The sequence below is a fragment of the Empidonax traillii genome, unplaced genomic scaffold (genome assembly GCF_003031625.1).
Source record: "Empidonax traillii isolate 1590-97213 ecotype Southwest subspecies unplaced genomic scaffold, ASM303162v1 scaffold344:size748272, whole genome shotgun sequence".
Lineage (NCBI taxonomy): Eukaryota > Metazoa > Chordata > Aves > Passeriformes > Tyrannidae > Empidonax > Empidonax traillii.
This window is the reverse complement of record NW_020955537.1, coordinates 676899-701285: the sequence shown is the minus strand read 5'-3', so window position 1 is coordinate 701285 and position 24387 is coordinate 676899. Positions and strand designations below refer to the sequence as shown.

The following is a 24387-nucleotide window of genomic DNA, read 5'->3' as shown; positions in this document are numbered from 1 at the left end:
TGTGAAGAATTCAAACTCTGATCTTTCTTTCATATCACCAATATGTTATTTCCTACTCTGGTGACAGACTGTTTCAAATACCCTCAAAAGACTGAATTAGTGACTTAGAGATACATACATATGTAGAACTAGTGAAGTTATCCTCTGTTGTTCCACTTGCTCTACTCAGTATTGTGTTTCAAAGTTCATAAATTTCAGAGGTCTAAATGTAGCAGTGCAAGCAGTAAACATGCTACATGCTACTAAACGTATACTTAAAGTGGAGTACATTCTACCCTCTAACACAAACCCCAAACTCATGGCTATTTCAATGACATAGTAGTTGTGGCTGACGTTCAACTTCTTCCTTTCTATAACCTTTTTTTCTAGTAAAGTAGCTGTATAATATTCTAGCTTAATGTGTAGGCCCTCTTTATAAATGTTCTAGTAAGCACCAATAATGTGTTCAGGTTTTGGCAGGAAAGTTTTTGGCAGATTTGGTTTTTAATAATTCACAGAGATATTTTCAGGAAACAGCAAAATATATTTTAAAGGACACTGCCAATTGCTTTAGAAATTTGTTTGGTAAGAAATTTATATGAACTTTTGAAATTTCCTGATGACTTTTATTTACAAATCTTCTTACCTTCTTTTAGGTCTGATCTTTCCTGGTTCTTAACTGTGTTTCAGTCAGGGGGATAACACATATACTGGCAAACTGGTCGTGTAAAAACCAGTATGGATGTCATGTATTGATGTACGTTGCTTTGTAGCAATATATTTCTTTGCTTTTCTGTGCAAGAATAAATATACTCCTGCAAAGAACCTTATAAGCATCATGACTGTGTTCAGAAATACAAGAAGGTATATTCAAGCTGAGCTGTTATGCCAGTATACTTAAAATGATGTAGCTTTCTATCTAGATATGATTTTAGGCTTGTGAGTTAACAGTCACTGCATCTTGGCCAGTGTGGTTCCCCATTCTCCCTAATATTTCTGTCTGCACACAGACATCATTGACGATAGCAGCAGCTGTGTGCTGAACTCTTGAAACGCCATAAACCAATTGACGCTGTGCATGAGGTAGGTAACAACCCGCAGTTTCTCTTGCACATATGTATTTCTCTGCTCAGTGTCCCATTGACATTGCAGGTGGAAGCACAGGTGTAAACGGGAGGAATCACTGGGAATGTGAGGACCATTTGTTGCTTTGCATGTCACACTCCAATTTTAAAGCACAGTATTAAACAATGACCCTTCTCTTTCTGGAGCTATTATTTTTAAAAGTGAAGTAATATTCTATATTTTGATGTGTTCAGGAAGCTACACTTGCTAAGATGAAGATTTTCTCTCCTTGAACAAAAGGCTAATCTAAAAGGGACAATGTGAGTCTTAAATCCCGAAGTGTTAAAACCAAATTATACTATACTTCGAAAGCTAATTATACAAAAGCATACAAAAAGAAAACATCAGAGTATTATTACAATATCTCTCTATATAAAATATGTGCAAAATTCAATATACAAGCTTCTTGTTACTCATCTGTGGTTTTCTTCAAAATAATGTAAACCTTAACTTATTTAAACCAGTACAAGTAGTTTGATGTTACTCCTGGGAAACAAAGATTGTCGGTACAAGAACCTCCATAGCTTGGAGGACAAGCTGAACATGGGACTCCTACTTTATAAGGTGCTTCTCCAATCCAATTCCCCCTGAAAACAAAAAAGAAAAAGAATGTTTAGCAATGTCAGAGTGGAAGAAAAAAAAATCATTAAACATACTTGTTTCGAGTGACTAAAGTTCACGTCTTCATTGATATCCTATAAATGGTCTGTTACTAAAAACACAATATTAATTTATTTCTGTAGTTTACTGACAAGCAAACCAAAAAACAGCAGGAGAATGCCATGTCACTCCAGGCCAGTGACATCTATGTCATGTCCTTTACTCTCTACAGTGAGGTCCTAGTCTTCTTGCTTTTGCTACAGCCAAGCGATTTTTGACTCTCTGATCCTGGGGCAAGAGTACTTTTTTACTAGAGGGTTATATTTATGAAAAATTAGCAAAATAACCATTGGTGCAAGGTTTTCCTTGAGCACCATTTTGTCTAGCAGTTATCTTAACAGCTTGCACTTGGAGGATGGAAAAACAAACTCGTTAAATCTTACTCTTAGGTTACACTATCCTAGGTCCACACTGTGAAGCTCTGATGTTGAATTCATGGTTCAAGAAAAGAGAAAATAAAAACTATTTGCACCAGTAATGTATTAAAAAGAACTGAATTTGGGTGTTTTCAGGGGTGTCATAGGTGCTAATGAGAGGAGAAGGAGGACTCCTGTCTGATGAACAGAGCTGTGTAGTACACCTTAAAGGGAAAGGGGTAAAAAGTCTGGAGAGTGATCATATGAAAAGAGGTAACTCTGACACATCCATGAACATCTGAAAAACACATCCAGACTTTAAGGAGTTTATATAAACCACAAGCTTTTAGAGATTCATGTAACACTCATGACATAGGCAGAAAGTTAAAATTAGATTTTTATTTCAGTGTTATGTCTCACAGAGCAGAGAACTTTCCTTTAGTTTGCATGTGACATGGAATAGCAGTGAGTAATGCAATTATTTATGAAACATTTTGTCAGTCCCCACCTCCCAGCCAATAACACTGGATCAAAAGCCCTGGTCTGGGCTGTGCTTTGGAAGAAAGTAGGAATCCCAAATAATTTGCTCATTCCTATTTCTCTTCCAAATGGGTACAGCAGATTAAGTGCTCAGGAAATATATTTATCTTGATAACAGATAAGGAAATCCAGAAAGAATTTGCTGAAAACTGTTTTCTGCTTAATTTTCTATGCAACACATAGCTGATTTGTGTCAGACTGTTAGATAACCTGGGGTAGGGCCTTTCTAAACTTTGCAATTATTCTCCTTAACTTTATTTTTTTCCCCCTCATTTCAGAAGCACAAATATTTTTCAGTGTTACAGCATGGCATCAGTGAAAATCACTAGCATTCTAAATCCTAAATATTTGCTCAATTCTAATCTTAATAACTCAGGCTGGGGCTGTAATATTCACCCCCTTATTCTGTAGAGGAGGTTCTAATGTGCTGGTTACTTAGACACAGACTACTGACTGGTAAAGAGACCTATGTTTGGGTGCCCAAGGACTTTAAGCCCAAAGTCCTTAACTCAACCTATCTAAATCTTAGAAATACAAACTTAATCCCAGCAAGACCACTCAATATAATTTTGTGACTTTGCAAGAAGTAGATGTGAAAATCATTATTCCAGTACCTATGAAGGAGAGGTCTATTCACAATCTCACCCTGAGAAAAGACTTGTAACTCCAGGCTTTGGTTTGTTGTTTGAGAAGCAATGGGATTTTTAGACTCATAAAATACAAAATGTCACTAACTCATTGGTAATAACTGATACATAAGCAGTGCATCAGTTTTCAACAATGCCTAACGTATAAAACCATTTTCTTCCTATACATGAAAATGAGAGGAGTATTCTACCAACTTTGCAATTTTTATTTTTTTTTTTCAAATGGAGATATATAAAAATAATATTTTGGTTTTTCTTGTAAACTTTGATTTCACCTTGTCCATACTGTGGAACTAGAAGTCAGATACAGTTTTTGCTGCTTAATCTTTGCTCCCTCACACTCATTTCTTACCACCCTTTTCTAGCAAATATTAAAGAAAAAAGGACAGAGAAATCTCCTTGATTTCTAAAGCTGGTTTTTTTTCCCCAAGTAAGTTTTCTTACTAAATCCTATCTTACAAAATGTTTAAAAATTCTTTTACTCATATAACAGCTAGAATAATGACATACTCTTTCATACTCTTTACCACAAATGGACCTGTGCCACCAAGAGTTTATGGAAAACATGCTCAACTAATTATACTTAGATTCCTATACAGAACTATGTCTTTGCCTAATATACAGTCAGAGAAACCAGTCACTTAACTGTCCATGCTACTTTTGAAACAGTGGTCCAAACCAGACTGCAAATCGAACATCTCTCCGAGCTATACTGACTCATTCTGCACCCAGAGTAAGCTTGAGATGATGTCTAGGAAATGCTGTGAGAAAATTTATTTCTTCATTTCAACCAAACACAGACCTCTGCAAGCTACTGGATATAAAGCCACCTTTGTGTGTGTATGACCTGTATTTTAACAGACCCTAACATGGAAGGTAAGATGAGATAGATTTGTAGACGTGGGCCTTAGGTTGATGGGCTTTTTGTGGAACCAATGTTATGGATGCCATTATGCAGCATGGTCATAAGCATAGGTATCCTGTGGACAACAGCAAGTATCCTCACTGTTCATGAATCATAGAATAGTTTGGGTTGGAAGCAACTTTAAAGATCATCTAGTTCCAATCCCACCGCCATGGGCAGGGAACCTTTCACTAAACCAGGTTGCTCAGAGCCCCATCTTGAACACCTCCAGCAATGGGGAGCCCACAACCTCTCCGGGCAACCTGTTCCAGTGCCTCACCACCCTTACAGCAAAGAATTTCTTCCTAATGTCTAACCTAAACCTGTCCTCCTTCAGCTTAAGGGCATTTCCTCTTGTCCTATCACTACATGCCCTAGTGATAAGTCTCTCTTTAGACTTCTTGCAAGTCCCCTTCAGGTACTGGAAGACTAATAGAAGGTCTCCCTGGAGCCTTCTCTTCTCCAGGCTGAACAGCCCCAATTCTCTCAGCCTTTCTTCATAAGAGAGGTGTTCCAGCCCTGTGATCAACTTAGTGGTTTTCTTCTGGACCTGCTCTAACAGATCCACATCTTTATTGTGCTGAGGACTCCAGAGCTGGATGCAGCACTCCAGGTGGAGAACAGAATAGAGGGGAGAATCACCTCCCTTGACCTGCTGGTCAATCCTCTTTTGATGCAGCCTAGGATATGGTTTGCTTTCTGGGCTACAAGTGTGCCTTGATGAGTCATATTGAGCTTTTCATCCACAAACACCCACAAGTCCTTCTCCTCAGGGGTGCTCTCAATCCATTCTCTACTCAGCTTGTAGTTGTGCCTGGGATTGCCTCACGCCTGGTGCATCTGGCCTTACTGAACTTCATGAGGTTTGCACAGGCCCACCTCTTGGTAAATCAAAAGCCTGATCTACAGAGGAATTGCTTCCCTGAGGAAGTCTAGTTCACCATGTGTATATATAAAAGAGTGAAGAAATAGGGAATTCAAAGTAAAGTGGAGTCAGGCAAAGAAGGAAGACAAAGAAAAAGTCTTTATAGTAATATAAACAGCAACAACAGAAAACAAGTTTTTCGTTTTGTTTCGTACACATCAAGTTGATTCCTTTTCTTTCTTGTACACATACATTTCTTTATGTTCAGATGAAAAGTTTGAATAAAGGAACAGCCCAAATCAAAGTTTCAAATAGAGGTCATGCTGCAGAAAAAGGATTAAGCAGTCCTATGAGAGGAATAAAACATGCACAAAGTATAAAAATAAACAAAAATAAAAGAAAGAAACTCACTTTGGGGCATAGTTGCATACCAAGTAAACAGCTCGTCGCCAAACAGATCCCCAGACGTTCATATTGTGGCACGTGTGGATTGCGCAGCCTATACGATTGGAAGTGGCCCAAACCATCTGAATAAATATTTATTATTGGTGAAGTCCAAATTGAAAAGAAATATACATATATATATATATACACATTTATTTGAGAGAGAGGGGTATAAATACATCATAGAAAAGTTCAGCTTTGGACAGTATATTTTGAATAGAGGAAAGTAATTTATACAACCTGTGTGTAATGGGTGCACATGGGTCCATAACATCGCATGGGGCACCTGGGATTGCAATCTTGAGGATAAGGGAAAGCATAATCCTTCACCTCATCGTACCATGGCTTTACCAGCTGGAGAATAGATCGATACCTGTGTTTGTTTAAAATACAGAAAGAGTAACACTAGGAGCAAGTATTAAGCAATAATATTCTTAAGCCAAATGAACATAGATGGATCTACACTATAGAATAGCAGATGACACTTGCATCAGTACAAAATCTGGATCTCAAAAATTGTTCAAAGGCTGACAAAATAATTGTTCTGTAGGGTATCCTTTTACCTTCCAGTTCTTACAGACAGGTTCTGGCCCAAGAATCTCAGTAGGTAGGAAGGTCCATGGTCCCAAATGCATGTAGCAGCCCAAGCTTCTGCAGATTTGGCAAGAGTTTCATCCCAGACCTGACAAAATAAAATATCCTTAGCAGTATAACAGGAAAAAACAAATACCAATCATAGTATAGAACACAAGAAACAAGTATCTTAACTCACAAATATACTATTGTAACATATCAGATCTGGAAAGATGTGAGGCAGCATGTACAGGATCCAGCAGGATTTGCCCTATTGCTGGACAGAATTCCTGCCCACATCATTAGAGGAAGCCAAGTATTCAGATCTCTCCCCTTTTTTTCTGGAAAAGCCCTTCACCTAACGGACATTCTCCTATCATTTTTGCTCCTGTGTTGATGAGATCCATGTGTGGAGAGGATTGAAATGCTGGCTCAGACTCAGATAGAAACTGTAGAAGAGGAGGATGGGGAAGAACAATTCAGCATAGGTATTACATAGCCCACAAAAAAAAAAAAAAAAAATTTGAAATAGGACCTTAGGAGTATCTATAGGCAGAGTGAATGTGTGTGGCATATTGGAGGTCACGAGGTCGAAAAAAGGGATTTCACAAAGGCAAAGACTATGGATAGTTTCCAGGTGCAGTATGAGTTTCATTACTTTATTCTGCACAGGAGCTGACATTGTTCACTGCCTGGACTAAAAAGATAACAGCTCTGTAAGAGGAGTCAATTTCAATTCTTAAGTTCTGAAACATTTGGAACATGACAAATGAACTTAAACACTATCTCCTTTATATGCCTTGCCTGCTCAATTACATGCCCGATTTGCAACTGCTGCTTTCTCTGCAGCAAAACAATCTTGCCTCAGCAGTAATGGAGATACCGACACTATAACCTACTGGAGCTCCGGATAAAGAATATCTCACTGTTACATTATAAGTGCACACAAATCCTAGTATATCTTAGTGCTTAAGAGATACTCAAGTAGGCTGTAGATTCTGGAATTAGATGCATATTTTGAATACCCTGAGTGGAGTGTTTAGGTGCAGGATAGTTGTAGTGACTTCCATGTATAAAGGCAGGAACAGAATGTGGTAAAATTGCCCACACAGCTCTCTAAAGACAAACACAAAAACTCATAAACCTCAAGTGGCTATGAAATAGAGGTATGAGGTATGAAATAAGAGGCAAAGTCAGAAATAAACTTATCAAAGCATAAGGTGGTCCACATCACAAATATTTTCTGAACTACACACTAATAATGATTTCTATCACTGAATTCAGTTTTAATTTCACTAACCTGCAGAGTGAAAAGACTGACCATCCACTAGGACACTAATTCATGCTCTGAGTCTGCTAGTTTGTGAAATTTCTCTTAGTGAGAAGGACAAAATTTAGTAAATTTTATGAAATTGCTAGACCACTGAACCAAGCTTTTGTGAATATGGAGTGGGTGAGGTACTTCCTAGATTGAAGATGAAGAAGTGCAACAGAGACCAATAAGAACCCTTAACACAAATCATCCTCCATTCAAGTGGAAACACCTTAGGGACAGAAAGACAGGTGATGCTTAACACAGAGAAGATTTATTTTACACCTGTTCAGAAAAGCTCCCAGAATAAAGTCAAAGCATACCAGTATTGAAGATAAAAGAGAGATGAATCATGCTATGAAGGAATGGTTTTCAAGCCAAAGAGCACTTAGACTTTTGCTCTGAAAAAGTGATGGAGTTTCTTGTAGGAGTTAGAGATAAGTGTGTAACTTGGGAAGATAAGGCTAAGCTGGAGCATGAGGGTGCAAGAGAGGGGACATAGGACTGATATGGCACCATCCAAAACTCAGGATATGCTCCAGGACCCAGGGCAGAGAAAACAGTGCATAGACATTTCTTCTGCTTTGAATCTCTGCCATTAGTTAACTAGCTGCATGTGGCCAGTGTACAAAAAAAACTTAATAATCCCTGTGGTACAGCAGTGATCTCAAAAAGAGGGCTTAAAGAGCAGGTACAAGCATAAAAGTCTGCCTGGGGAGTGGGCTGAGAGGCTGGGGCCACAGTCGGCGTTTGGAGCCTGCCCAGGCCCAGGGGAGCAGAGGAGCACGTGGATCCAGCATGTGGGTCCAAACACAGCTGCCTGATGTGCATCCATAAGGGGCTTCTCCGCCAGGACTGTGACACCCCATAAACACCCTCCTTTGCTGGGATTAATCATGCTTCTGGCACGAGTGCTCCTGCCAGGAGGCTGAACATGAGGTTTGCGTGCTTGCTCCCAAGTGACCTGGCTGCACTCCCACAATAATCTAAATGTGTACTTTATTTGCACAAACAGTGCCGAGATCCTGATTTCCACACAGCATATTTTTGTGTACTAAATTGCCTCGCAAAATAGCATACTAGGTGTTTGAAAGAAATGTGAAGACTGGATTAGGTTTTCACTATTAGAACCCTCTCAAATAAGGCATAGCCCCTGCCTTGGACATTGAGAATATTTCTAGGTCACTTTCACTTCTTCTCAGCTTCATTTTCTGGTTATCAGGAATCATCTGAAGCATTTGATTGGTAAAGTTTCAGGGTGTTCTTTCAAACTCAGTTAAAACGTCATGGGCTTGTCATGTACGGTACACTCTGCTTTCCATTATCTATTCACTCTTGACCACTGCCTGGACAGAAGGCAAACATAAAAAAAATAGAAACAAAGAGAAAGACAATAACTACTAGCTAAGAAATAAGAGGCAAGTGAGCATATGCAGCATTTTTAAATTTCCTCTATTTCTTCATCAGCAGGTTGATGAAAAAAGTTTGTACAGAGTCCCCTACTGTTAAGTAAATCATTTGTATTTCAAGGGAGAAGTTGAAGTGATTCACCTTCCTTATTTTATTATACTTTATATTCCTAGAAGAAAAGGTGTACTAGCTCTAGATTAGCAACAGAAGAAGAGAAGGCATTCCAGTACCTGAAGTGAGCCTGCAAGAAAGAGGGAGAGAGACTTTTTGCACTGGGATGAAGTGATAGGACAAGGGCGAATGGCTTTAAGCCGAAAGTTGATATGTTTAGATTAGATATTAGGAAGAAATTATTTACTGTGAGGATGGTGAGACACTGAAACAGGTTGCCCAGAGACGCTGTTGATGCCCCATTCCTGGAAGTGTTCAAGGCCGTATTGGATGGGATTCTGACTAACCTGGTAACTAATACAGGCTGAAGTAGAAAAACTTATCTTGTAATGACCAAAAATCTTCTAAATTGTCAAGAGAATGTACCATTAGTTCAGCCCTCTCAAAAGAAGTCTAATCTTGAGTCCGCACTTGTTATAATTTCTGTCTCAGTTCAGTCCCATTTTGGGCATGCAAGAGAACAGGGCAAAGACACTTAGATTTTTGAACCCACGAGGCTTCATTGTTGTACATAGATAAATAGCACATAAAGAAATACAAAAATACTCTAAAAAGAGCAACTGAAGTAACTCAAAAGCATAGGGACAGTTTCTATATGAGGAGAAATTAAAAAGCTCAAGGTAATTAGCAAAGAGTTTAAAAAGAAACCAAAGTGATAAACAAAATTATAAACTCCGAAATTATGGACAATTCAGTGTTCCTATTAAACACATCAGAGAAAGCTGCTTGACAGGAACATAAATTTGTAAAAGGGAAAAAGGAGAAAGACTTCCATACTCAGTGGGTTAAGTTCTGAGAAGGTGACACATCCTCAAATGCTGATCATGCAAACTCCCACTGCCAAACTATGCTTATTCTCTCCCTGGAGATAGCAAATCTTCATTTGCTAGGTTGTAAATAGCTGGATATGAAATCACCTTCCTTCCATCCAGTATAAAGATCCACTCAAAGCTCCATATCACTGATTTGGTCCAGCATGGAAACCCTTCCACTCCTCAACTGGATCTAACTGAGCTGCAATAGAGTTAAAGTACGTCACCACACTTCCTGGCAACTTGAAATGAACATCCTTTGGCCAAATTATTTCTCTTTCTTGAGATAAAGACTAATTTCCTAGAAAGCTGTCTGACCATGCTGTCTGCACTGCTGCCCGCAAAACAACACTTTCAAACTATATGTCACTTGAAAATTCTCAAGAGGACTGAACACAAGGAACAGGACAGTGCTTCTACACAGGGTATTTCAACACCAGAGACCACTTTGTGAGGCAGCTCTGGGGTGTTATCTGCACTCACACAGCATATGCTTCTTGAGAGTTAGGAGTAAAATCTTAGCATTAATAAAGTCAGCAGGAATTTTGTCAGTGAGCCAGAATTTCATCCAAGTTTTTGTTTGTTTGATTTTTGCTTGTTTGTTTGCTTCCCTCTGTAAACAGATGGTAAAATATCTAATCCATAGAATGTGTAATAAGCAATAGAGTGTACAACAAAATCTCCTTCATGTTCTTTGTTGGAACAAAAGGTGCTGGTCACAACTATTCTCTTAGGTATTAAAATAATAGCAAACCTGAATAAAAAATCTGATGATGAAAAAGAAACCACTACAATATTACAAAGATATGTCCACAACATCTGTTGAAAAATTCCCTTCCTACACTGATAGCTATGCTTTCATTTGAGGAATTGAGTACAGAACCATTTCTAACTATAATTTGAATGGTTCTGCTCATTTTAATTACAGGCAGAATTGTACTCCAAATATCAATCATTTAAATGGAGTAGCTTTCTCTTGACACTCTGCTCAACACATATCTTAGGAGGCAAACCTAATAACTTGTTCTTACTGTAAACTTTCTAAAGGATTGATGTATTATTGAAAACATACTGCTACTCTGGATACATTTACCCTATGGTAATCTTACTTGAAAAGAAAAAAGTTTCAAATTTCTAGTTTTAAATGCACTACTGCAACATCTGTTAGCAGAGCCTGAACAAGTGATTAGAAGTGTTCCGTGTAATTTGTTTTGATAAACTTGTTCAACATCTTCTATTTACAGATAAAGTAGTGAGGTCATCTTGTTGCTTTCAGCTTTACCTCCTATTTCTGCAAGAGAAAGCGAAAGCTATTCCATTTAAAAGAGTATAGAATAATTGAGTCAGCCAGGTTGAAAAGGACCTCGGAGATCATCATGTCCTACCCTTGATCCACTACCACCACAGTCACTAGACTATGGCATGAAGTGCCACATCCAGTCTCTTCCTAAATGCCTCCAGGGACAGAGAATCCACCACTTCCCTAGGCAGCCCATTCCAATGCCTGATTACCCTCTCTGTAAAGAATTTCTGCCTAATATCTTACCTAAACCTCCCCTGGCAGAGTTTAAGACCATGCCCTCTTGTCTTACTGGTAGTTGCCTGAGTACTTACAGAGAAGACTAACAGGACTATAACCTTTTCTGTGGCAAAACTGAGAAGTTTTCTATAAAAACAGAAGGTTCTTAAGGTGGATCTGACATTAACTCTTTCACCTAGTCATACTAAAGGCCTATAATGAATATATGCCCCCTGCTTAACCAAAGGTACAGATCCAAAATGACGTGTTTCCTTGATATTAATAAAATCCCAAAGCCCAATGTTTTTGTAGCACCAGTGATGGGCTTCAGACCCTGAAAATGATGCTTTTAATCTCTGCTTTGTTTTAGTCAGTGTAATTGAACTGTGACTTCACATAGCCATCATTTTCAGATGTTCTCAGCAAACCTGACTTAGTATTGTTGTATCTCTTTGCAGGCCTTGTTTTATGAGAGAGGCATCACTACCAAATCAAATTACAATCAACTCTCCTCTTCTTTGGGAGTACTCTGAAATGGTTATTAATGGCAACAGGTAGCAAGAATTTGTGATCTAAATACAAGGGGAGCAGAATACGCAGTGATATACTGTATTAATTCTTGTAGGTATTTGTGTGTAAACTGGAAGCTTTTAGAAGCATTTAAATATGAAAAAAATGAGGTATGTAGTAGCATTCCTTCCCTGAGACTGCAAGACAGAAGACATGGGCTAACTGGGGAATCCATAAGAATATGTGTTCAGTCTGGTAGCCTATGGGGTCTGCCAATGACCATTTTAAAGCACTCAAGCTATCCAAAACTGTGCTTTCATTCTTCTTTTGCCATCATGATCCTTGATCTTTCTTGGCTCAGTTTTATTGCCAGTAGCAAGGAAGCTCTCCTCACTTGCACAAGAGTACAAGGGAACCTCAGCAGAACACTGCTCTGAATATTAAATATCAGCAGCACTCTCCAGTACTTCACTGTTTGAGTTTGGTTTGTTGAGTTTTTTTTTAATACAACAAATCAGCTCAAGACAGTATTATGCATATTTCTTGATGGTAAAACAAGTACCTTAAGCAAAACATGGTCACCCACTACTTTCCTAGGAATTCCCCAAGTACCCATCGAGTGAGGGCTGCTGACCATAATGACAGAACAGTTGTGCCATGACTAGACCCTCAGTTGGCTGCCTCCAGCTGTACAGCTGGAGTGACAAGCACCAGGTACAAATCCAGAGCAAACAGGTGAAGTATGCTGTTTTAATCAGTCCCTTCTACAACAGCTTTTTTTACATGACTGCAGTTAGGTGATGAGATGACAAATGAAATGCTGAGATATGCAATTTGAATAGAGTTGAGTGGCAACACTGATACACTTTGAAGTAATAAAAAGTGGCAATTTATTTCCCAGTTTTGGCATCTTATTTGCCATTAATATATGTTTACTGTGCACTCACATTAGTGATATTCAGATTGCTATTTTGCACAAACAAATCCATGGTGGTTCCTAGGCACCTCAGAAAGATGGCCAGTAGGACCTTTCAGCAGAATCAGTCAAAAATTAGCCTTTTCACCTCAGACCTTTTATCTTACTCTCTTGTGTTTATGTTCATTTGCCCAGTTCAAGATCAAAAGTTCTTACTTCCAGAATGGCAGCAATTGAGAAAGAAGACCTTGGCTCAAGCAATTTCTTCCTCTGAGAAAAACACTGCAAAGCCAAGGGATGAAATCCGACATGTCCTGTCCATCTGTGCAGCTGCATTCCACAGCTGCTAGTGCAAGTCCCAGAGAGGATTAGCACATGTAGGCTGCTACCCTCCAACACACAGGTCTCGTCCTCATGGGTCACTCAGCCTTGCACCAGCCACACCATTTGCATGAGCAGTGGTTGTTTCTCCGAAATCCTGCAGTGGTGTGCAGGGCACAACTTCTCCCCTTCGTTTTCATACAGTCAAACCTGTAGCATTTTCAGGTCCAGAAACTTTCTGTAGGACCCCCTTTCCACAATCACTACCACAAATCTGGCACAAAGCTTAATAAAACAATCCAACAGCCCTTCTGCCTGCATGCTTTTTCAGCAGAGTGACTGAAAGAGCCTTGTCTCTTTGCCTTCACTTTTTCTCAATATATACTGTGTGGTGAAAACATATGAGCTCATTGGAACTTATAGACAGATTTGGCAAACTTTATGTATTTATTTGGCCTCAAGATCATTTGGACTCTAGGTTCTCTCTCTAGGAATATGAATATTTTTTTATCTCAACTTCCACCTATTAAGAAATTTTTCTGTGCACATTGTAATTGGTGCCTAACACACACATGTAGGTCCTTTCTCACATGCATTAGGTAATAATTAGAAAGTTTACACAGAAAATTGCCAGTCTGCCCTCTAGAGAAAAATATCTTCATGGGAATCGCAGCTCTGTACGTCATTCTTTTGCAAATAAATAGAGGGTAAATACATCAAGCTGCTTGTCTAATACTCCACTGCAAATCAAAGTAAAACTGTGTAATGTTTTATGGTAAATTTACTCTCATATAACCAAACCTCCAAACATCTGATTCACACTTCTGAAGGGCTCAGTATTAGAAGGTCTGTCTTAATCAGTGCATCACCAGACAGATGTCCAAGAAACCTCATTGCCAGAAATACTCCTCTTATGAAAATTCAAATCTATATTTTACACAGGAGTTTATGTTCCTGGGTGTCTAAACTGTGTAAATAAAAAGGGTTATCATTTAAGCTTGACCACTGCAAATAGTCAGTTCATTTCTTCTAAGGCTGTCTGCATTTCTTTTCATGTTTGGCACCAGGCTTTTAAACAACAAGAAACAAAGAAAACTGGTAGGTTGTCAGATTTAATAACAATAAGCTTCCCTGATATGCTATTATTTGTTTAGTTCTTGGAAAACTAAAATATCAGAGCTACATATCTTAAAATATTCAGTGCTTTTCTAACCTACTGCAAGACATATTTTAGTTGGCAAAAACTTATCCTAGAAGTGGTAACAAAAAGGACCAAACTTTGTCTAGCTTCATGTCACCCTGACAATTGGTCATAAGTCTGAACAGGACAGTGTCTGATCTCTATTATTTTATATATGATTAGGGCAAATTTTCCTTTCTTAGAAACATAAAATATGAATAAAAATGTACTTGCTTTGTATTGTTTTGTTTCTCAACTATATGAAAAATCCCACAATTTCTCTACTTTTTTTTTTGTTACTAACCACTGAAGGTTTTTATTAAAAGATAAAAATGTTCCTAATTTCTTTAAAAGTTTTCAAAAAAAGTACTTACTATATTCTAAGTAGCTCTAGCTGGAAGACATGGCAGCATGACAGAAAACACATAGACACTTCTTCTTTCTACAGAATAAAGATTAAGAACAACAGTTCTTTATTCTCAGAAGAAGAACGCTCAGTTTAAGATTTTCTCTCTTGATACAGATTAACAGATACCTCAAAGATCAATACAGGTCCAAAACCTGTTCATTCTCAGTTGTGTTAAAAGGCCCCAAATCCCATCCAAGGGCACCTGCAGATGCATTCGTACGTGGAGGTGCCTGAGCTGAAGACACCGTTCTGTATACAAAAAGCAAACAAGGGGCTATCCTGGGATTTCCATCTTTTGCTGTCTTTAGGATACACATTTTCACAGACCTGGATAGATTATTTCTTTTTTCAGGTATGGAAAGAGGATAAAAATATTGAGAGTTTTAAGGTTACTATCATCTCCATTCATGTACGAAACAAAGTACTGTGTACTTTGGATCAAGATTCTTGTGAAAAATGCCCTGTCTCTGTTTTTAGCCAAAAAGTTCAAGAGGTGCTACATTTAATAATAAAGGAATGTCTAAATCTGAGGGCTCTGGGCAGGCTGCTTTTTTATCTGAGACTCTACTATGTTGTTTTTTGTTTGTTTAAACTCCTAGAAGGCTTTGTGCTAATACTAAATTTAAATAATGTAAATATTCTCTTCTAAAACACCATCAAGATGGATGTCACGTATAAAACATTGGAATGGAGCTCTAGTACCAAAGCAAGTTTAGCAAAGTCATTCTTTTTCGAAACACTTATCAACAACAGTATTTTTGGGGAATATTTTCAGATTTTTCAAGGAGCACTTTCCAGGAAGAGTCTTTTCCATTCAACTCTTGAACAGGTCTTCTGTCATTTACTCTGAACGTAACACATGCCTTTTGTACTTCATAAAGCTAGCACCCACTTGGATTTGACCCCAGATGAACACCAGTTACTGAGACTGAACAGGCTTTCCTAGTTTTCTGTAAATGAAACTGCTAGAAAAATAAGCAGCATCCTACATCTCAGTGATAGCCAAGTGCTTCATTACTGACGATGCCACACTAGGAAACAAATAAGCGGCCAAACTCACCTGTGAGACAAAAGAGAGGTAGGTAACTCTATTGTGCCAAAATTAGCAAGAAAGTAAGCTCCATCTACTCTTGCTTGCTTTCAGCTCACTGTCAGTTGCCACGTCGTGCCTCCACTGAAGAAAAAGGCTGAGTATGCTGCTAAATAACTGCTTCCTTTCCAAGCTGTGATGCAGACAAACACCCTTAACTGTAACCATGTAAATCACAACAGTTCATTCTGTACTATTATAACTGAGAGGATCAACATTCCAGAATTCATTAGCCCATGATCTTCAGACACTCCTGGTGCTGGGTTATGGTACTAGGTAGAAGGGACGTAATCAATTGGCTGAACAGAAACACAAGTGGTAAGAGGTAGAAACTGAAAGCAGTGAACACATTCCACCATTACATTCTTACATCACTTGTGAATTCCTAGCACAGAGCAAGCTAAAAGCTATGGCAAACTGGGATAGGTGGACCACAATGGGGAAGCTCCAACCATCTTGATCTCTCTTGTCCCAGAAGACTGGGGTGGACTACACTTACATTTAGTTTGTGCTCTGGCATGATGAAAAGTATACTAAGATCTTTGTACCCTGACTCATCATCTAATTACTTTATTTCAGCTTTCACTATGTATATGGGATTCAAGGGAACAGGGCTACTCAATAGAAAAAAGTAGGCTGCCAGTAATTTCTATAGGAAATTCTTCACTGCATTATGACACTTGTGTCCTTAAACATGTACAGCTAAAATGATGGGCCTAATCTTCTTTGACATTTAAGGGTGTGTTCACTAATTTAACAAAGGAGCTGTAAATGGAGTGAAACTGTCATTTGATCCAATATGCAGAAGTATTGTAACAACATACACATGGAAATTAAGAAATAATAATATGCATGCATGTATCTTAATGCCAAGAAAACTGTCAGTAAATATGTAAAGGGTAATGATTGAAATGAAAAAGTATAGCAATACTATTGGCAGTTTAAAATGCATATAAAGATTAATTATCTGAGTTTTAAAGGAAATATTTAAGTTAGACATTTGGAAATCATTTCTATTCCTAATGTAAAATATTTGCCAAGAGATGTGACTGAGACAGCATCACTATATGTGTTCAGGAGTAGACAAGATGAAAACCATATGTATGTAATGCAGAAGGAAGTCCTGCAGCAGGCCAGGGATAAACTACATGAATTAAGAGATCCTATCCAACTCATTAGACATAAATCCTGAAGAAACTAGCCCTGCAACCCTTACTCACAGACATGTATGATTTCAGTGGGACCATACAGATAAGCCAGGGTAACTGACTCGAGAACAAAATGTCCTGTAAAGTTTAGAATGGTCTGTAAGAAACCACACTGACAACAGGGAAGGAAAAAAAAAAAAAGTAAACAAGTTGAAAAATTTATTTATTAGAAATGCTTTTGAATTGGAGAGAAAACCAAATTAACTCAGTCTTTCCATGCCATGCCCATATAAAAGGTATTAAATAGGACTTTGGAAAACTGGAAGTAGGTTTGTGGGATTTTTTTTTTTTCCTTTTGTCTTACCCATCACCTACTGCATATTCACAGAAAGTCTTTAAGATGACCTTGACAGCAAGGGATTTTTATCAAGACTTTCAGATTTAAAAGTGAAATAATAATGCACTTATTAGTGACCACTAAGTAGGTTATTTTCTTGCTTCTCTGACCTGACTTTGTCTTGTCTGCAAATTTTCTGGGACAGAAAGCAAAGTATCCAAGTTCATCACCTCAGTAAAGAGGGTATTTCCTGGAGCATACAGAGTGCATGACACACGTGGAATCCCTCACAGGACTACAGGACCTTCTTTTGGAACACAATTACTTTTCTTTTAGAATAATAGGTCATTTCATTTTCCCTGTTATCATGCTCTTTTATGTGGATTTACTAAATACTGACAGGCTCGTGTTCTCCATTCCCTTCCAGTTCCTCTGCCACCTGCTGATGAGAAACATGAAATAACTCCTGGGTAGCCAAACTCACAGAGTCACAGAGTATTTTAAGTTGGAAGGGACCCACAAGGATCATCCAGTCCAACTCTTAAGTGAAATGTCCTGTATGGGGATCAAACCTGTGACCTTAGCATTATTAGCACCATGCTCTAACCAACCGGGCTAACCTCATTTTTGGCTAGTCTGCAAATCTTTTACTATTTCCAGTCCTACAAAGGGACATGTTCAACAAGGGGCAGATTTTCCCAAATGCAAAAGTAAAGTTACACATCATTGAAGGAAAAAGAATTGAAACTGAACATCTGGATATCTGAACACCTTCTGTTCATTAGCAGGCTCAGGTTTATCTAGAGCACTTTTTGCTCCTAAAATCTTCAGGCAGAATTCCACAAACACACTTTTGAGTATGCAATCCTGCCCCCTCTATTATACTTCTGACATGCTACTCCCAGTCCATTAATGACTGTGTTGATCCATACTGGGCTCAGGAGTCATCATTGCAGAACCAGCGGTGAACTACTCACAGCTTGTCTTTCGCTATGGCTCTTCAACAAGTTATTCAGATCACCTTAGAGTACTCTTAAGTAAAACCCACTTTGCCTGTGGGAATTCCATGGAGGACAGTGTTCAGTGCTCATTAAGGCCCCGTTCTACCAGAGTTATTACTTCTGCATGCAACACTGGAAAGAGCATGCCTGTATGCAAGCACCTCCTCAGCCAACTTTTGCATGCACACACTGACATGGGTTACAACAAAGACCATAAGGACTATGAAGAAAGTGACCTCAAGTGGGGATGAGTGTAAGGAAGGTGAAAACAACATCTGTTCCAATGAGAATCAGATATTTCATTAATGAATGTTTTGGGAGCCTAAAGATAGTATCAATGCACACTAAAAGACATGTTTTATGAGACTCAAATTTCAGTTGGCAGTATATTGCAAATATTTACTGGCCTACAAAGTAGCTGAGATGTTCCATAAAGGCAAAACAGACCTCTATAGTACAGAATTAGTATTCAGAGAAAGGGATTTGCTTGTTCACAAGTTTCCACTGTATCTACAGATTTACTTACTTTTCACACTAGACAGCTGCTGGCAATTCTACACCTCGCTTTTTCTGAATCATAAATTTTATGGAATTATTCTGCTTTCTCCAGAAAAAATATGCAAAGCCAAGTAGATGGTTTCCACCCTTTGCCAGGTCATAAGTATGGTGTCATCTTTCTTTCCACAGGTACACCCTCAGCTTTTAGAGCACAAGCAGGACTGGAGAAAAGGAGTCTTAGGATGATGAAGAAAGATCCAAATTAAAATAAGGACTCATTAATTCTATATTATAGGCCTAGAAGTTCCTGTTCTCTTTCACTTTCCTTCACATATACAATGACTAGATTTGTACCCATAGGAAAACTTCCAGTTGAAGGCATCAGTAAACTACCAGAACCAACAGAACAAACTACTTTGAAGTCTAACACATAGGGTGCCAATGTCCCAACAGAAAGATTTATCAAACTATAACTGGCATTAAGACACACCAGTTTCTTTCATTAGGGACTGATAATAAAACAATGCCTCCCACCACAGCTTTTGGCTCCTCAGTTGTTCGCTTTCCTTGGGGACTGCGTACATCAACAGGCTGGAGCAGCACTCAGACACACCTCTCCCAAAGAGAATTAAAACACTACCCCAGCTATTACTGCAGTGTTAATCTGACCTTCCCCTACCCAATGCAAGTGAATTCAAAGCTGTTCTTCAAGACCTCTCATCCAGAGCCCTACAGCACATAAACTTTCTAGACAATAAGGGCAGAGAGAATAATGCCCGGGGAGTGCAGAGTATAAATACACTGAACATGTGAGAAGCAGATTGTATCAGGAGAAGGAACAGAATGTGCCAAATAAAAAAGCCCCCCAAAAAAGTTGGGTGTGGAGAACTGGAATCACAAAAACCAACCCATACAACTAAATCCTGAGTTGTTAATAGGGTGGAATAAAAAGCAAATGGAACTGTACAGAAGTGAGAATGTGACACAGTAATTCATGAAAACAGTTCCTAACAGAATTAGGAAAAAACAACAAAACACGATTTAATATGACTTTGAAGAGAGAAAATATGAGAAAATTTTTTTCTTTTGCTTCTAAACTGCTTAGTTTTTCTCTACTTTAACACACTTACAAAAGATTTCCACAGTCTACTCCATCTGTAAGCAATTCCAGCGCTCTAACATGTGACATCCATTTTAATCATTGTTAGGGAAAATGGGAAAGGCCATTTTCTTCACTACCCCTGCACTTTCCATAGTATTCAGGACAAGAACACACACACTGTAAGGTGCTTTCAAGCACAGTGAATGTTCTCTGCTGGTAATGACTATGTTTGCTGTCTTATTAATGAAAAGGAGTATTGAGTGATACAACATCTTTTATATATAGCAGCAGCAGCAGCCTCGTGTCCCTGTAAGATACGACAGGTGCTGTGCCACATACTGAAATTATTCAGACAGCAAAGAATGGACAAAGCAAACCTGAATAGGCATTAGTCATACTGGTGTCTCCAGCCTTGGTATGGCTTACAGCACCATGTCATCTTCAAGGCCTTCCTACCAAAACCCTTCTGTAGCCACAGAGGTAAAAAGCTACACAGATACTGCCATGACTTCAACACAGATGTCAGAGCACACCATGTGTGATGTTGCTCACTGGGCTTTTTTTGCTCTGTAGTTGCATGGGACACACATAGACCTACTCAATTTTGAAGCAGAATCGGTGGCAAAGGGGTTGTGTGTCATTTAGGGATCCAAGATCAAGCTGCGCTCTGGATCATCACCTATGTAGCCTGAGGTCCTGTTTTGAATTTTGCAGCATGAAGTCACAAAGTACTTTCAGACTGGAAAACCAAATGTGAAAGCAAGCCTAAGACCTTGCACTTGAAACTACTGATGGTGCTGATGCTGACAGGAACACAGGTACATCCTACAGCTGGCTCATACTCATAAAAGCAATTGTAAGAAAGGCAGGGAAAAGATAGCATGGAAGCTGTAAAGATCATGACTTCAATCTGGATTTTGTATCAGTGTTGCAGCTTTGCTGCAGCCGAATACCCAACAAATATAGATGAAATCTTTGCAGTTTATGTATATGATTAAATAGGTTTAATCAAGGAAGCTTGATTTCTATTTTAAAGGGTTTTTTACTGAACAGGCTAAGAACACTGTACTCTGCAAATCCCTTGGGAGTATTGACAGAGTGCTGGCTTCACTTAAGCAAACTGCAGGAGCACATTTCTAAAACACACACGCCAAGGAAGGGCATGGTAGGCTGCCATTGCCTCAGACATTACAACAAAGTTTATTTATGCAGAATCAAAGGAAATGTCAGTGGAGAGCACAGCAATGAAAATGATGACTGATCTTGACTTCTGACCTCTTTGTTTTTATTGTCTCTGACCTTTCCACTTAAACAGACTTGAAACTCAGCCTATGGTCTTCATTCTGCAATATTTTGAGTGCGCTCAGCATTTTGAGGTGCTTCTGGGATGTGCTGAACAGATTATACCATCAAATCCAGATTTAGGTAATGTCTGTGATAGAAACCATGTCCAAATCATTACTCGTTAGCTGCTAAAGGGAGGACTTGCTGTTACTGTTATCCTCTTTTTATGTCAAGCTGATGGTGCTCTGTTTCTCAAACCTGTTAAACATCTGTTGTCATACGAGAAACTCTGTGACTTAAAGCATTTATTATGGTGCTGACACAATGTGTCTGTGCATTCAAACCAATGTGAATACCTTACTTAGAAAACAAAAATTGTGGTTGACCAGCCCATGTTTAACAATAAAGGTCCAGTATGCATGCATTCAAGGTTGGAACACAAAATAGCAAACACTGCTTTAGCTATTAGAGCAAAGTATGAAATCACAGAGAATTAATAACTTCTATCATACCTGCAGAACAGATAATTCATATAATAAGTACTTGGCCATAGGGGAAAATGAACACACTAAAATCCTACATATTAGAGAAACCTTTGAAAGCAACATTGTATTTGATGGAAAAATAAAGGTATTAGGTGTTCACAAACAATATCCAGTAAGTAAAACACATGAACAGGAGATAAACAGTGCATCAGATGAATTACTCTGCAAATATAGTCTTACCATATTCCTTCCAGAAGTATGAAAGAAATTAGAAATGGTCATTGGATACTTTTTTAACCACATCAGGGCTACTAATGATGAGAACTTTAAACACTTGTGATCACAGGCTGTGATTGCATACTGTTCCTCAAGCCAACAAGCAGTTAACTCACCACTTCATTTACTTGGGTCTTTGAACCTTTACTGGGACAGCACATGGAAATGAAAATTGAATAGGGCAAGTAAGAGGTTCAGACTTCAGTATTAGCTTTTGCTTTCATAATGCAGCTAAAAGAATGTAAGGACATATTATTTTAGTAAGCAGTAATAGATAAAAAAAACATTTATCTACTTAACTGAACCCTTGAAATCTGTTTAAGAAAATTAATCCACTGACTTACAGTTTGTTTTACTCTGAAATAAACAAATTTCACTTACCATATATTCCATGTTGGAAGCAGGTGGGAAGACTTTGCCTCTGACTTGATTATGATAATCAAGAATGGCAATCATGTCATTCTGAGAAATGTAGCGCTTCCGCCTGGCTTTGGGAATTTTTGCAGAGTCCAGATGAGCTGCCAAAGCCGTCTCAATGTCAGGGAAATTATTTTCTGACAGGAATAGGTCAGTGGAGTTGGGTAACACTAATGCACTTGTTTCACAGAGAACGGAAAATAACAGAGTACAACTGATTGCAGCAATTACTGTCATTTTGGGGCCAAAGGAGAGAGATAGGCCACAGAGGTACTCTGCTTTAAGTCAGGGCAGCAGAAAACAGATCTGTAGAAGAGAAGATGTCAAAAATGTGATTCTGTATATCTGGATAGCAAGACAAAATGAACCGGCAGGCTGTAATCAAAAAAATTATTCTGTCTTTCAGCTCAATCATAAAAACAATCCAATCAAAACACGTGTTGCTGAGCAGTTTTCAATAACTGTAGTGATAATAGTATTCTTACTAAACACACCAAATGAAGTATCACTATACCATTAATTTCATGATCACATCTAGTAGTATTCCTGAAATAGTGACAGTTCTATCACACCAGATCAGTCTATAAACCACACTATAAATCTTTAATGGGGAGACTGCAAGAAACCTCACATCATGTTTTCCACTGAAAGTGAAAAAATACATCCTAGCCTATGCCTATTCCATAGGGATGGATTGTTTTGGCACAATGTGGCAGAGACAAACTCGTAGGCAAAAGAAAACATATAAAGCATGAAAGCAGGACATCTGAGAAATAGCATTCAAATCTTAAATTCAGCAAAATGTGATGAGCATTGAAAAAACTGCATGCAAAGCAAACTTATGGAGCTGAATGGCTTACCTCTGGATAATACCAAGAAAAAAAAAAAGAACTGAGTCTATTGTTCTCCCAGTATATATAGCACTCTCCTATGTGATGATATGAACCTTTGTGAAGGAGTGTCTCTTATTACAACGCCCCAAAGGACTCTAAACTCTGCTAGTTGTGAAGCTTCTGGCCAGGGGCGCTGCTAACAGCTTTTATATGTTACAGCCTGTGAAAGCCAGTACGGGCAGTCTCTCAGAGGGTCTCTCTCAGCCAAGGCGGGCGGGAGGGGCTCTGCTAGCACACGGCAGCCATTGGGTGGCACCCCGGAGGGTGGGTGCTTTGGGGACTCAGTCACACCCCCGGCTACCGGAGCACAAAGAGGCAACGTGCAGGGCTCTTTTTTCCTTACTTCCTACCTTTTTTCCTTTTTTTTTTTTTTTTCCTTCCCCCCCCTTCCCCCCTCCCTCCGTGTTTGTTTCTTTCCTCGTTTCCCGAGCATCATACTGACTCAGTGAACGCTGTTTTACGCAGCTCCACGAGCCCGCACGGCGCATTTTGCAAACCTGAGATTGTTGTCTCAGCCACAGGAAACGGAACCCGTGCAATGCCGTCCCCCCGGCCCGGCCCGGCCCGGCCCGACCCGTCCTGGCCCCCGGGCAGCGCGGCGGGGATGTGCCCGCATCCCCCGGGCCGAGGAGGGCGGGCGAGGGGCAGCGCGGGCGAGCGGCCCCGCTCCGTTCATCTCCGGGCACGGGCAGCACCCCGAGCCGCCGCTCCCCCCGCCGCTCGCCCCCTACTCCTCCTCCCTCCCCCGCTCACCCTCCCAGGCACAGGCAGAGCTCCGGCCAGGTCGTGGCTGTCCCATTGCAGTTACCTGAACGTCTGCTCGGGGGAAGCTACGGGAGCAGCAGGACCGAAAGCTCACGCCAGGGAGACATGTGTTTCCCATTAACTAGCCTATAGCTGGAATTATTTAAGCACAGGAAGGGTCCAGCCACTCACACAGCAGAGCTAAGGGCATAACACTGAGACCATGACGAAAGCGAGCAGAGAGAAGCAGCAAAAGCCAGCAATTGTGTAGTAGGGACAGCGGATGGGAGCTATACAATGTCAGGCTGATCCCCCGCCGGGGCTGGACGATTTGGAGCAACCCGTAAAATGAGACCCTTCAAAGTGTAATTACAATATTTTGTGACATCATAAAGGAGCTAGGAGGGAGAAACACAACGGGTTTGATATTACACCAAAACTTACAGAGTGCTCAAAAGT

At 39.4% G+C, this 24387-nt stretch overlaps 1 protein-coding gene across 1 annotated transcript; it reads right to left on the bottom strand.

Annotated features, from left to right (window-relative positions):
- Positions 1–1293: 1293 nt before the first annotated feature.
- On the bottom strand, positions 1294–23332 carry PI15 (peptidase inhibitor 15). Its single transcript, XM_027892285.1, has 6 exons — positions 23152–23332; positions 22256–22597; positions 6084–6202; positions 5761–5893; positions 5488–5603; positions 1294–1691 (listed from the first exon to the last, which is right to left on the bottom strand). The coding sequence occupies exons 2-6, from the start codon at positions 22526–22528 to the stop codon at positions 1556–1558; spliced, it is 777 nt and encodes a 258-aa protein (XP_027748086.1). The 5' UTR covers positions 22529–22597; positions 23152–23332; the 3' UTR covers positions 1294–1555.
- Positions 23333–24387: the final 1055 nt, after the last annotated feature.

What these genes read in the sequence shown, in the direction of transcription:
- PI15 (XM_027892285.1), bottom strand. Translation starts at nt 22,528, where the DNA reads ATGACAGTAATTGCTGCAATCAGTTGTACTCTGTTATTTTCCGTTCTC. An exon ending in CTTCCAACATGGAATATATG is followed by an intron (nt 6,203 to 22,255) that starts GTAAGTGAAATT and finishes TTATTTTGTCAG; the next exon opens with GTCTGGGATGAAACTCTTGC. An exon ending in CTGTCTGTAAGAACTGGAAG is followed by an intron (nt 5,894 to 6,083) that starts GTAAAAGGATAC and finishes AAACAAACACAG; the next exon opens with GTATCGATCTATTCTCCAGC.